The sequence below is a fragment of the Mastigoproctus giganteus genome, chromosome 4 (genome assembly GCF_048544385.1).
Source record: "Mastigoproctus giganteus isolate SK-2022 chromosome 4, ASM4854438v1, whole genome shotgun sequence".
NCBI lineage: Eukaryota > Metazoa > Arthropoda > Arachnida > Uropygi > Thelyphonidae > Mastigoproctus > Mastigoproctus giganteus.
The window spans coordinates 91,429,829-91,445,276 of record NC_143578.1 but is presented as its reverse complement, the minus strand read 5'-3'; the positions used below and the strand labels follow the sequence as shown (position 1 = coordinate 91,445,276).

General features: G+C 35.4%; 1 protein-coding gene across 1 annotated transcript in view; it reads right to left on the bottom strand.

The window, feature by feature from the left end:
• Positions 1-15,448, bottom strand: part of LOC150086907 (isocitrate dehydrogenase [NAD] subunit gamma, mitochondrial-like) — a 93,075-nt gene that overhangs the window by 52,001 nt on the left and 25,626 nt on the right. Inside the window, exon 6 of the mRNA XM_090371675.1 lies at positions 4,233-4,365. Within this exon, the coding sequence (XP_090227801.1) occupies positions 4,233-4,365 (133 nt within the window). The remainder of the gene's footprint in view (positions 1-4,232; positions 4,366-15,448) is intronic.

The window sequence follows — 15,448 nt, the reverse complement described above, 5'->3', positions numbered from 1 at the left end:
TAAACATTCATAAATACTGCATTCCAAAATGAGAGATGCCAAATTGCACAAATTAACATATTATGCCTTGTTGCATTTAGTTATTTTAAATATTATCATATAAACCTTTTGGCATCTCTCATACTGCGTGATTATCTTCACAACTGGGTTGTGATGTTGGCAATACCAGGGAACCTGCCCACCCACCGATGATAGGTCAATAGCCTTGAAACGGTTCCGTCTAGGTGGTGGTACTCACTGAGAATAAGTAACAATAGTCTTCTCTATTAGTGAAGCGTTATTTATTCGAGGCAGTGCAAAATTCGTGGCAACTCATTGTGAAGGAAGAGTACAATATGAGATGCAGAGCAAATGATGCCTCCCACACTACCATCGTAGTTTAAGAGTTATCTATGGTGTATCTACACCGATATTATATAGAAATTAAAAGAGAAGATTATCTTAGAAACAAACGCCTCTTGAAACATTTCTGAAGAAGACAACTCCTTGTGCAACAAACCAACAAGTGCAGAGCCAATAATGAGTGATCAACGATTGTGCATTTAGCCGATGATGATGAAGAATAAACATTCTTTAACATTTTTATAAGTTTATAAGTCATAAATAATTTCTCTATTATTATAATTTGCTTGATTTTACAGACTATGTTTTCATTTCTTTCGATAAATCAATTATTGTTAAACAAACTAATTAGCTAACTAATTTCATTGTTGAGACTGTAACTCCTATTTTAACCTTATGTCTATGGGAAATAAATTCCCGCTTTACGAACGCGCGCTAGGTATGAATTAACTCGTAAAGTCGAGAACTACCTGAATGTACTTTACCCTAAAAGAATTCAGACACTCTCTTCAATTTTTTAGTGAATGTGTGAGAGTGATATGTGTACATCACATGCAGCATGTCACTGCATGTGATGGCCACACACAGTGACATTTGATCCTCATAAAATCAACCATAGTTGATAAAAACATAAAGAATGAGGTGTGTGTGTAAATAGCAAGGTAGGCCAAAGTCATCAATGGATAGGTATCACTGATCCCTAAATAAAATGATGAAACTTTATTAAGCAATATTCTTGGAAAATGTCACACTGGATGGCCACAGGAATGTCATCATATCATGCACTGCTTTATGCCAAAAACTTTGACTATAAAAAAGTTATTGTTTCTTTGAATACTACAGATACTGCAGCTATTGGCACTGCTAAGCAAATTCTTTTTTTGATTCTTTGATTAGAAAATGTTTACTGTTCATTAACATGCACTTTGCTTGGTTACCTAATGCTTTAAATGAACTTGAAACATGTGGACATTCTTTGAACAGTGCAGCTGATGATGTACAAAAATGTTTAGTAGAAATTTCAACCATCCCTGGAGACATATGAGAGAAAATATGAAATAAATTTAATGGCTTTAATGAAGAATTTTGTATTTTCTATTTTAAGGAAAATAGCTGACTGTTAACAGTAATGAGCAGGAACTTTAATTTCAACTAGAAGCAATGAAGCCTTAATTTTTAAATTAAGGATATGAGACACAATATATTATTGTGTCTGTAACTGTGTGTATTCTTTGATTGGCTTACTATTTGATGGACAGAAATCCCACGTTTCTAAGCAAATAAACCATGTAACCCTTGCCTGACACCAACTGCTTGACCAAATAAGAGAGAGAGAGAGAGAGAGAGAGAGAGAGAAAAAAAAACACCATAAAATTCCTTGCTTCACTGACAGGATTCGAAGACAGACCTTTTTCACCTGATGTAGGAGGATAGTGATTATAACCACTGTGTTAACACAAAGGAAAGATCATTCTCTGCTAATGATTTTGGACATTTGGACAATAAACACCACAGATTTATAACATTTACAGTAAATAACATAAAAATGTGATGCTTACAGTAACAAGGGTTATTCCATACGTGAGTTGTATATTGATCCCTACTCTAAAAATTTCATTAACAGTTTTGTCACTTTTAAATACTAAATAACAAAATTGTAATTCAATTAATTTTGAAAAACTGTTAGTAAACATAAAAATATTATTATATATAATAATGTTTTAGTGTATATTTTATTGCACATTTTGTCTATTTTTAATGTATACTATCTAACATATATCCAATACACTACTGGTCTGGTTCCAACATTATTGATATTCATATAATATACTGATTTACAATGTCAGTCAGTCATTTGGACAATATATCAATTACTTCATTTCATATTTAAAAATTAACTCATTAAATTCTGTTTAATATTATAAACTTGATTTGTGGTAGAAACTTTTCAAATGATACGTGATATATTTTGTAGATGCAAAACTTGAAGCCAATGTTGTGAACATATTCTCAAGATCAATTTTGATAATATATAATAGATTATGTAACTTTTAAACTTGTTGATAAAGAATTTTAATTTCTTAACAAATTTCTTTGTACATTTTTCAGTTGATGTTTGATAAATATTTAATTTATTCAAGGTTACAAATCAGCACAATACAATATCAAAATGCTAGGAGGCAAGGATATTCTGTTTTAGTATCATATACTTAATAACAACTAGATACCTAATAATAATAACGGAGGCCCAACTATCAAACATATATCCTCTGGAATAATATTATTCCAGAATTTGAGCCAAGCATTATACTTTGGCTATTAGTAGTAGTAGTAGTAAAGATATGACGGCTGAATCTTTATTCAGGCGTCAAATGTGACCCCAATTCACAAAGGAGGATCAAAGGCTGACACAAGTAATTATAGACCTGTGAGCTTAACTTCTGTTCCAGGAAAATTAATGGAGGCACTGGTTAAAGAAGCACTGCAGGATCATTTTGACAAGACTTCAGTTATAGCTCAGACACAGCATGGTTTTGTTAAGGGGAAGTCTTGCCTGACCAACTTGATTGGATACTATGATGCAGTCACAAAAGAACTGGATGCAGGGAATAACTTTGATATTATATACTTGGATCTTAGAAAGGCTTTTGATACTGTTGCACATGGAAGACTGCTACACAAATTGGAGCAGTGTGACATTGGAGGCAAATTGCTGCTATGGATAAAGGGGTGGTTGAGGGGGAGAAGACAGAGAGTGGTAATCAATGGACACTGCTCATCGTGGACTAATGTTATTAGTGGAGTCCCTCAGGGCTCAGTGTTGGGTCCATTATTGTTTTCTGTATTTATAAATGATATTGATGATGGTATATCAAGCTTAATGTCCAAGTTTGCAGATGATACAAAGGTTGGCAGGGTTGTTAAGGACACTACTGACACTATGCTGCTGCAACAGGATCTGGAAAGGTTGAGCAGATGGGCTGAGAGGTGGCAAATGAAGTTTAACATTGACAAATGTAAAGTACTACACATGGGAAACAGCAACCCCAGAGCAACGTATCAACTCTGTGGTACTACACTGACAGTGGTAGAGAATGAAAGGGACTTGGGGGTGGTTGTGCAGGCAGATATGAAGTTCTCTGAGCAGTGCAGACGGGCTGCAAGAGTAGCTCATGGAGTATTGTCAATGATATACAGGAATTTTCCAGCAGGGATAAGGAGGTGATTATTCCATTGTATAAGGCAATGGTCAGGCCACACCTAGAGTACTGTATACAGGTCTGGAGGCCTCATTTCAAGAAGGATGTAGAGCTGCTGGAACGAGTACAGAGAAGGGCAACAAGATTAGTGAATGGAACAAAGGGGTGCTCTTACGAAGAAAGGCTTAAGTTTTGCAAATTACAGTGTCTGGAGACTAGGCACCAGCGAGGTGATCTGATAGAGATGTATAAAGCCTTGAATGGTTTAAGCATGCTCAATGCTGATGGGATTCTTCCTCTAGCTCAGAAAAATCACCTGAGAGGGCATAAATTCAAATTGAGGAAAGACAGATGCAGGATAGACATGCGGAAATTTGCCTTTAGCCAGCGGGTGGTTGGTTGGTGGAACAGACTTCCATCCCTTGTGGTGGAGGTTGATAGCCTAAATAAGTTTAAGGCTCAGCTGGACAGGTATTTTGAACGAACAGAGGGGTGAAGTGGAAGTGGGTTTTTTTTTTTTTTCTTTTTTTTGGCTGATGCTGCATAAGCTTGCTTTCTTGCATCAAATGCCTCTACTAATGCTAATGCTAATTTATATCACTGTGTATATAATTACAACTAATAGAGAGGAAATGAATGTAAAAAATTCATTTGTTTGTTAGTATTTTTAAATTAAAATATACATCATACCTCATGCTCAAGACAACTGTATTCTCCTTCTGTATTCTGGCGAATTAATACAATATCGATATCATTATGACGGGTGTTTATTCCAGGTTGGCTTTTGCAATGTAAGATATTCACAAATAAATCTAACTGTAACCTGCAGGAGTATATTAAAAAAAAAAATTTAATAAAAAAAAAATACACAATGGTTTATAAGGAAAAAAATATATACAACTGCCAGTGTTTCTTTTAAAATACACTTTAAAAACTAACTTATGGGATATACAGTAAACTACACTTCATATATTCAGAACAAAATTAATATAATACTGAAACCAAAAATTCTGATTCCTCATCTCTTCAAAAATGTACTGAATTATGGGAATGGAAAACTACAAAAAATGTAAGTAATTCAAATACAAAGGAAATTCTCTTAAAGCAGCAAGTTTGAAACTGCGACTTATGACACTGCTATGTATATGCTTAGCAGAATTTTGCAATGTGCTCTGAGTGTACTATAAAAGTATCTCAAATTACTAAAAAATATTTTTTAAAAATAATATTTCTTATTGGATCTTTAGGGAGATTTTTTATCCAATAAAAAAATTGGATAAAAAATCTCCCTAAAGAGACAAGAACTTGTTATCTAGCAGGTACTGTATCCAGAAACACCTAATCTTCAACCACATAGGGGTTTTAAAGCAACAGCAATTTATTTATAATTAAAATTTATGTTCATAAAAAAAAATTGCGTGTGTACCCTGTACACACGAAAGATGTTTTATGTGAAAACATCTTTAACGAAAATCAGAATCGGACTGAAGTTATGAACAATGTAATGTTTTATGCTCATACCTGCTACTTACTCTACCAAATCAACATCAGTGACTGAGTTAGTCATTTAGGAAGTAGTGGCCCACTACTTCCTAAATGACGTGACATAAATATTTGTCCAGCTTACATCATTCATCAGTTTTACTTCAGTCCGAAATAACAATATAATGTTTTATGCTCACGCCCGCTACTTACTTTACCAAATCAACATTAGTGACTGCATTAGCATCATTTAGGAAGTGACATAATTTGCATCATTTCTGTTTCACATTTTCGCCAACAAGCTGAACACTGACTGTCGGACCAAAATTTAGTAGGTGCCACCAAAGATGTTTTTCATCAATAATCAACATTAGTGACTGCACTAGCATCATTTAGGAAGTGACGTAATTTGCATCATTTCTGCATCGCATTTTCGTGACCAATTGGCTTTACTTCAGTCCAAAATTTAGTAGGTGCCCCAAAAGATGTTTTCGCATCAAAAACATTTGTTAACTACACATTTTTTAACTGATAGCAATGAAGCCAAGATCAAAGCAGCACTCAAAATATTTATTTTTGAACATTGAATTTTCTTCAGAAATCTACAGAATTAAACTACAATATGACAAAGCATGAACTCCTGAATGAAAACTTACAATTGGATACAACTTGATTTATCCTCAAACCACAAACATATTCATATCAATGGTCAAATCAGCTAAATGTATAAAAACCTACAACTTAATATTCATGGGTCTTTGTTATCAGTAATTTTGACAGGACATAAGAATCCTCTTCTAGAACTCTACTCCGTTATCTGTACTAAACAGTATAATTTCCTTTGTGCATGTACACACACAGTAACTAACCGGTGTCTTCTGAATTTATAGTTGAATATTGTCATTTTAAATTTTATTTAAGATGAGAATATGGATTCGCCTAGTAGAGTTAGTCATAACATGCCAAATGATTGTGACTGATGGCAGAATTGCCAGAGGCGATTCTCCTGTGAGTTATAGCCTTTTTCTTACACTTGTCAATTGCTGAGCTTTTGCTAGCTGATGAAGAGCCATTTCATTGTGCAAGATGATGGAAGTATGACAAACTGAATTCAAAACTTGAATCTCTAAGGAAGCAGGCTGATGCTCTGGAGAAAATTCAGTTTGAGGCTCGTTAGACATGTATTTGATACTATGTCAGGCATCATAACTCTGAATCTGACTCGAGAAATGGATCAACTGGTGTAGAATGCTTTGGTTTCACTGGAGGTAGTCTTATGTAGTCTCCCTTAGGAACATATCCATAAGAAAGACAGATAGCACAGAATGCAGAGTATGTCTTTCACTGCAAACACTGATGATGTAATAAGCAATTTATCAGTTCTTAATGGTACCAGCAAGTGCATGATAATACATGTCTGGATTAATAATTTAAAGCTTAAATGAAGTGATGAATTAGTCATGAAATATGTTGAAAAAACATCACAAGATAAGACAAAATGTTCTTGCATCTGCAATTCTGCCCAGACATGAAAGCTTTGTGGATTAACTCTAAGGCTTGAGGCACCCCACAAGGCTTATGGGAAGGAAATTTTTCTTGGCATAGTTTGAACTTATTTTGTAAGGATAGTATTCACTTAAACAGAGGAGGTGCAACGTTTTTATTAGTATGGTGGGTGGGTGGGTTGGCACAGCTGACTCAAGTCAGTGGCACAGGACAAAATTACGCTTGCACCTACTCCAAGAGCACTTGTGTGCAACCGTTAATTACCTTAAACACTTAAAGAGAAACTGTAATAGAAGCAAAATCCACCATTAATCTAAAACTAGAGGGAAAACACTTAACTATAAGGGCTTATCAGGGTTATTAAAAGCAATAAAGTACAAAACTTAATTTGCCTATATAGTAATGCCAGGAGTATTATAAACAAACTAAATGAATTTGAGCTTTTGATCGAGTCGACTAATACTGATGCACTTGGGCTCAGGGATAGACTGTGCAGATGGCTGGAAAGCAGTTGCTGTCAGGACTAACAACATTTTTGGGTACATCACTTACCAGTCATGATGTGATAAGTGATTCCAATAGGCCCAAAACTTTTGGGAGCTGTTGGGATCAAAACCTGCCAGTTCAGCCCTATTGGACTTACTGAGACATGGTGCCACTCAGAGATACGATATAAAGAATTTCATTTTGATGAATATTATGTGTTCAAGAAAGATAAGGAGGGATGGAGAGTGGGGAAATTATGCTTCTGATCAAAAACTTCTTGAAGGTTTCAAGAATGTTCCCCGAGTTGGAGGGGGGGGCGGGCGCCTCCGTAGCCAGGTGGGAAGGAGCAGCAGTGCGTAGTACATGCTTCTTGATTAGACCGGGGTTCGAGCCCGTCACCACCAAATACGAAGCATGCGGAAAGGTCAGGGAATGACCACCGCACCGGAGCAATATGGCCTTAGTTGCTAATGCTCCTAAAAAAAAAAAAAACCAAAACCAAAAAAAAAAACCCCGAGTCGGATCAAAATTAATGTGGATGGCGAGTCAGTGCAGTGACAAACGACTTGCAGTAAAGGTAAGATGCTAGTGGAGGTGTATTATAGACCAAAGGACTCTGATGAGTGTCACAAAAATCTCTTTCGAGAGAGTTGTTTGTTTGTTGTTTGGTTTTTAGGAGCATTAGCAACTAAGGCCATATTGCTCCGGGATATGCGATGGTCATTCCCTGACCTTTCCGCATCCTCCGTATTTGGTGGTGACGGGCTCGAACCCCGGTCTAATCAAGAAGCGTGTGCTATGCACTGCTGCTCCTTCCCACCTGGCTACGGAGGCGCTTTCGAGAGAGTGAATGGGCTGGTAAGTATAATTCTCATTTTGGGTGACTTCAACTTGCCTCTTATAGACGGGAATGTGTGAACTGGAAATGTCTCCTGTAACTACTATACCAGGGGTGAGGAACTTCTTGCCCCAAGTCAAATTTGAAATCACCCACTGACAAAATCCTCTAAAATGCCATATGAAAACACAGCATACGCTTTAAGGGCAAAACAGCCATTTAATATAAGTGGTTTTAAGCACTCCATAAACAAATTTCTGTTAGCCTTAATGCTTGTTTTGTGATATTAATCATGAGTCGGAATAAGTACAAATTGATGACATAATAGTCACGCCATTATTACAGCCAATTTGCATTTAGCATTTGTTTCTCCCCCAAAACCACGCTTGCAAACATTGGCTCTATCTTATAGTGAGCGTTGATTTTTTTGTCTTGGTTAGTTGCCGGTTGATTCATTACACATCATTGCAAATTAAGTACAATAATTTTGAATGCTGGCAACATTTATGGTTCATTTGCTTAGTTCTATTTAAGTCAATATTGTAAAGCGCATAAAAGTAACCTCTTTCTGCAATGACTAGTAATAATAAAAGAAGAGCTGTAGGCAAAAGTTCTTTATTTGATGAAAAATGGACAAATAATTATTTTTTCATGGAAGTAAATGGAAAGAGTGTGTGTGTGTGTGTGTGTGTGTGTGTGTGTGTGTGTGTGTGTCATTTGTAAAGAATCAGTTGCAGTTTACAAAGAGTAAAATCTTGAACCCCTCTATTTGACCAAACATAATGAATATAAAAAATTTAAAGAGACTCTGCATTTAGACAAACTAACATTTTTAAAAGAATCTTTATGCAAGCAATCTATTTTCAAAAGACATATTATTCATGAAAATACATCCGCAATGCAAGCACATTATGAAGTGTGTGAGCTAATTGCAAAGAAACTAAAATCACACATCGAAGGAGAGTTTGTTAAAGAGTGTATAGTTGCTGCTGCACGAAATTTTTATGGCGCCTCCGTAGGCAGGTGGGAAGGAGCAGCAGTATGTAGCACACGCTTCTTGATTAGACCAGGGTTCAAGCCCGTCACCACCAAATACGGACGATGCGGAACGGTCAGGGAATGACCACCGCATATTCCCGGAGCAATATGGCCTTAGTTGCTAATGCTCCTAATAACAAAGACTTTGACTTTGCACGAATTTTAACTCCAGAAAAAGTGAGATTGTTTGAGAATATTAGTTTATCATGGAGGACAGTTTCTGACTATAAAAGATATGGCTAACAATAACCAAGTATCCTTGAAACAAGCAACATCAGAATTTGTGTTTTATTCCACAGCTGTAGATGAGACAACAGATATAGCAAAAATGGTACATTTGGTTATATTTGTACATGGGATAACTGAAAACTTCTACAATACAAGAAGATTTATTTATTTTAAAATCGATGCACAAGACTACCACAGGTGAAGATCTCGTTTCTGAAGTCAAATCAGCAATAAGTGATTTCGACTTACCCTACCAAAAACTGAGCAGTGTAGTTATGGACAGCGTGCTTCAATGGTAGGGATCTCAAAAAGGATTTGTTGCTTTAATTAAGAAAGAATTGGAGAGCTGTCAACTAGAATCTATGTGTTAATAGTGTCACTGTCTTATTCAACAACAAAATTAATGTGCACATTCTCTAAGAATGATCAATGTGACGAAAGTGGTAACAAAACATATAAGGGATTGAACAACAGAGAATTTAAATAAATGTTTAAGGACCTTGAAGCGGAATATGGCGATTTATTGTACCATTGTGAGGTTCACTGGCTAAGTAAAGGTTGCATGCTGAAGAGCTTCTATGAGCTGAAAGGTGAAGTGAAACTCTTCATGGATATTAAAGGCTCTCCCATTTAGAGGACCAAAAGTGGTCATGTGGATTTGGCGTTTTTGGTCAATATTACTAGATACTTAAATGATCAAAATTTTAAATTACAAGGGCCAAATCAGCTTATTACTTGCTCATCTTGCCAATATCAGGAGCTTTGAATCAATATTGCGATTGTTCGTAACTCAACTGAAAAAACACTGCATGGTACATTTTCCAACACTGAAAGAACTGAAACCAGAATCGATAGTGGAGTATGCTGCAGAGTGTTCCAATCTTTCGAATCAATTTCAAAAGAGGTTTCAAGATTTAAGAAATGATGAACTCAAACTAAGAATGTGCAAAACTCCTTTTGATGAGGTGCCAGATGAAGCTCCTGATTTCTTGCAACTAGAATTAATTCTTTTACAATCAGATAATACTTTGAAATCCAAATTTAAGTGTTTTTGGAATCTTATAAATGCTACATAGATACTGAAAAATATCCAATTTTGAGGAATCATGCATTGAAAATTGCATCACTGTTTTTTACCACTTAAAGATTTGAACAGCTTTTCTCAACAATAAATTTAGCCAAGAACCATTTGCATGCTAGACTTACGGATGACAATCTTGCAAGCCAACTAAGAATTGCTGCATCATCATCAGTGGCATTTAACATCTCTCTCTGAGCTTTCCAAAGCAAAGCAGGGCCAACCTTCTCATTAAGGTGCAAGGTGTAAAGTTTCATTAAAATTAAAACATAACTATGGTGTCTTTAGTGTTTCGGTATTTAAAGCATATAAGATTCATTATTATTCGGTATTTAAAGCATATAATATTATTCGGTATTTAAAACATTTAAGATTATTTTTTTTTTCTCAGCAAAGATGCACCCCCACAGGTTCTTATGCACTTGCAATTCACCCCTGGTACTAAAAAGGTTCTCCACCCCTGCGCCATACAGTAACAGTTTATGAACAAACTGGACGATTGCTACATCATCCAGTTTGTTCAAAGCAAAGAGTTTAGTCCTGCAAAAAAATAAATAAATAACTAAAAATAAAATCTTCAAGTTGGGCATCAAACCAGGCTTCCACAGCTGCTTTTATGAGGGCAGGTCCCTTAACTGCAGTGGAGGGTCCACAGAAAGTTGAACAGAAATAGCATAAGAGTTCAGCAGATACTTCTCAACAATACAGGCAGCCCTCGTTTTACATTGGGGTTAGGTTCCTGGGGAGACAGGTGCAAATGGAACCCTTTATATAATAGAGTCAATCGGAAATCACAGGGTTAGATTCCGGGCACCAAAAATTTTACCTACCACTTTGCATCGATTGTTTTATTTTATTAGCATTCTTCATAGTTGTAGTAATAGTCGATGGAGGCATATTCATAGCCCTACACACATCAGGGCGGCTTTCATCAGATTCTATCCTCCAAATATTGCACTAGGATTCAATTAACTACTTTTACCAGACATGGCGTGTCTTTATTCTATTAAATTAAAAATTTTATAGCACGATTGGAAAAAACTGCACATGGTTATCACTATTATTATTATTTAATTTATTAATAGCATAATTAATAAAAAATTTTTAGCATAATAAATTTCCAATACGTGTAAATAGCGTAAACAGCGACCAACTGAATGCTTCACCACATGGTCCTTTACTACCCGTATCCACGAGTAGTTACTTTGAGGGTGGGAATCTTTCTAGTCTCTAATAAGAATGCGCTAATTGCTGATTGGCTCAGATTGTCCTAAATCACGTGCATGATACATAGCACAGTATGATGCCAATAAATTTTGTCTGACGATCTTAAACTTTCCATTTAGAAAAAAATTGCAAAAATAAATAAATAAAAATGCCGTTGTGGTTAGTGATCGGTGCTATTGCAAATCAGCGCAAATCTGACCAACGCAAAACGAGGGCTACCTGTATTTAAAGTCAAAAGCAAGCTTAAATCTCTGAGGAATGTTAAGGAGTAATTATTTTAAAATAAGTAATATAATGATCTCATAGAAGCATTTGTTAGAAAATGCTACCAAGAGAGGGCAGTATATATTCAGTTATAATTAAAAAGCTGCATATGAGTATATTAAAGCATTGGGAATGTTAATAACAGAGTCATTAGACTCCAGGAAGAATCCCTTGGATTGGAAAAGTGCTAATGTCTCCGCTAACCACAAAGGCGGAGCTAAATGGGAGATGGCTAACTATAGGTTAGTGAGTTTGAATTCTATGGTAAGGTAGATCATGGAGTCTATGGTTAAAGAAGCAATTCAGAACCATCTTGACAAGAATGGTATCTTGAATAGATCCCAGCAGGAGTTTGTTCAACATAGTAATTTACCAAATTTATCAGGAATGACCAATCTAGAAAATTACTATGACGTAATCATTAAATTGGATGCAGGTATTAATTTTAATATTATACAGTAGTTCTCGATTTTACGAGTTAATTTGTTCCTAGCATGTACTTGTAAAGCAAAAACTCGTGAAGCAGGAATTCATTTCCCATAGATGTAACGTAAAAAACAGGGGTTACATTCTCAACAATGAAATCTGACCATAGTAATGTTAAATAAAGGTCAACAAAACAATAGTTTATGCTTAAGCAATGATATATTCATCTAAAAAAATGAAAACATAGCCTTTAAAATCAAGCAAATTACAATAATAGAGAAATTATTTGTCATACAAACGTTAAAGAATGTTTATTCTTCATCATCATCGACTGATGATGAAAATAATGAGATCAAGTTTGCTTATGATCTCATATTTTGTTTCCAATGTTATTCCTCTTCGCTGTTTCTTTTTATTAATATCACGTGCCATAGTATTACTTCGTTTTGGCATACCATACAGGATTAATATGTGGGATAAATTTGAAATAAGACAAGACAACGAAAATGAAGAGCAACACAACCAGAGCCGTGCCAAGGGTGAGGCAAATGAGGCTCTTGCCTCAGGTTAAAAGCTGAAAGGGGCGCCAAAAGAAAGATTAAAAACTTGCCAACATTTTTGATTTTATATTTTGATTATTCCAATCCATTTATCACCTTGCTTTTGCAAGATGAAAATCTTTGTCATGCCACTGTACAGATACTGAGCTTTGCATGCCAGCACTATCTGGAGAGCCACCATGGTTGTCACCCCACTAGTTGCCATTTTTATAACTTTAATTTTAATTTTTTTATTAAAACCATGTACCAGAAATGTACTTTAAATAAGTCATTTTTTTAATATTTTAGAGGAGGGTGCAATTTTTCATTCTTATCTCATGTACTAAAATGGCTCGGCACAGCCCTGAACACAACCACTCTTTGTAATGTCAGTGTGGTAACTGCTTCATGTGAGTCAGTGAGACGCTCTCATCTGCCTGAACAAACAAATGAATGCACAGTAGTACGTGTAGCTATACAAAAATACTGTAGTATTGTATAGCTACGCGTGTGGCTTGAAATGCCGTACTTATGAATGTTTAGCATTTATTTATTGAAATTAATGTTCATATTTTTGATTTTGTTGATACTTGATACTTGAAAAAATGAACTCTTAAACCCGGGAGCTCATAAAGCGAAAACTCTTAAAGTAGGAACTGCCTATATATCTAGACTTTACTAAAATAAATGATACAGACAAGAGTAGGTAAGCTGATGATTTGAAAGTGGCAGGAGTGGTTAACAATCCAAAAGACTTGGATCAATTTGCATATATGGTCCAAAAAACAGCATTAAATTTTAATTATTTAAATGTAAGGTTATGCATTTGAAGGACAAAATTCTGGAGTCACTTATAAGGTAGGGGGAGAGGAGCTAAAAGTGGTTCAATATTAAAAACACTTGAATGTTACGATTCAACCTGATGTGAAATTTTTCATACAGTGTAAACAGATGGGTGTCCTGCACATGGTATCCTGTCCATGATTTACAGGACCTTTTGTAGTAGGGAGAAGGGCATGATTATCCCTCTTAGCAAGGCAGTGGTCAGACCACATTAAGAATAGTGCATTCAAATCTGGAGACCACACTTAAAAAAAAGACAGACCTTCTGGAAAGAATTCAAAGAAGGATGACCAAATTAGCAATCAGTACAAATTGGTACACACATGAAGAACAGCTTAGAAGGTGGAAACTGCAAATTTTGACAAGATAGATATCAAGGGGAGATCTGATTAAGGTACATAAGGTGCCAAACAAAATGAATTGAAAAGGTCTATTCTCCCTGTAAGGCAAAAACAAGTAACACATAAAATCTCAGGGAATAACAGAAGACTGAATCTCATGTAGTTCAGCTATGGGCAAAGGTTCATTGAATACTATAATAATAAATGTGAGTGTCTGGCTAAGTTCAAAACAGAAATGGATGATTACCCTATGGGAATAGCATTAACATTCTGTTTTGTTTTGCTTCTGTCATTCTGCCAAAAATATTAATAAAAATTATTACTCAGAAAAGTAAAAATTCGGAGAAAAATAAAAGAGAAGATAAGGAAATTATCATTGGCATAATGACTGCACATCTGTGTTGATTGTAAAAGTGAAAAAAGGAAAATAGTTTTAAACTGTAGTTTGCACTATCCTTATGAAATGATTAGAAATTGCAGCCATAACATGTATTTCCCTCCACACAGCTTCTGACAATATGCAATCCTGATTCACAATGAGTTGCAATGACAATAGATTAATGAAATACATCCTAGTTCCTTTAATATGTCTAAGTAATCTTCTACAATGAACCAAAGTTATTTTTTAACATTTTATGACTTGGAAAAAAAAACTGACCTTCCAGTATTGCAAGTCTATTTACTGCATAGGCGACAGCAGAAATTTCTTCAATCTCTGAAGAAATTTTTCCCAGGAGTAAGGCTTTTCTCCAGACACCAATTTCCTCCTAATACAAAGCCGTCTCAATTATAAAAAATGTAAACTCGTATTTTAGTATTATTAGTAGAAAACGATGCAAGGAAGGAAGCTTATAAAGCATCAACCAAAAAACCCAACTCATCTGGATATTTCCTGTCACCATTTGTCTAATCCATGCTCAATTTAATTCAAAGAATGTTTGAAAGAATAACAGCTATCAGCGAGTAGGCCTACTTGACTCCACCACGAATAATTGTTTTGAGTGTTGATCAAGATCTTGAGAAGCATGATTTTATGAGAGAATTATATTAATGTAATTTACTGGAATATGGAAATGGAACAGAGGAATTCTCTGAAGACTGTAATGTCTGTTTTTCCAGAACTAATAGGAATGATAATAGCAAAAACTGGACATTTACAGTAAGTTTTAAAAATTTGGGACATCCTTGAGCGTTTCAATCATATGTACTTTGGTTACACGAGCCATAAATTTCGGAGATTTTATTTGACCACAATGTGCTACAGATGTCTTCGTTATGGACATACAACTAGGTATTGTTACTTAATGGAAATTATTTGTTCCCATGCCATGTTTGTGCCATGAGCAGACATTCATATCAGGAGTGTGCACGTAAAATGAAGACGCCTACCTGCACAAACCGTTCAGCTACAAACCATCCCTCATCACATTCTGTGCATAGTAAGTCACACCTGTTGTTTCAAAAGGCGTGGCAGTTGGTAAGAGATCAAACAGACAGACTTTTTAATGTTTCTGTTAGGATGACTGGATATACTGACTACCTGTGCGGAATAACTTTGTATTCTTCTTTTCCTTCTTCTCTCTGATCTTGTTTTCTCTTTCATCTTCTGT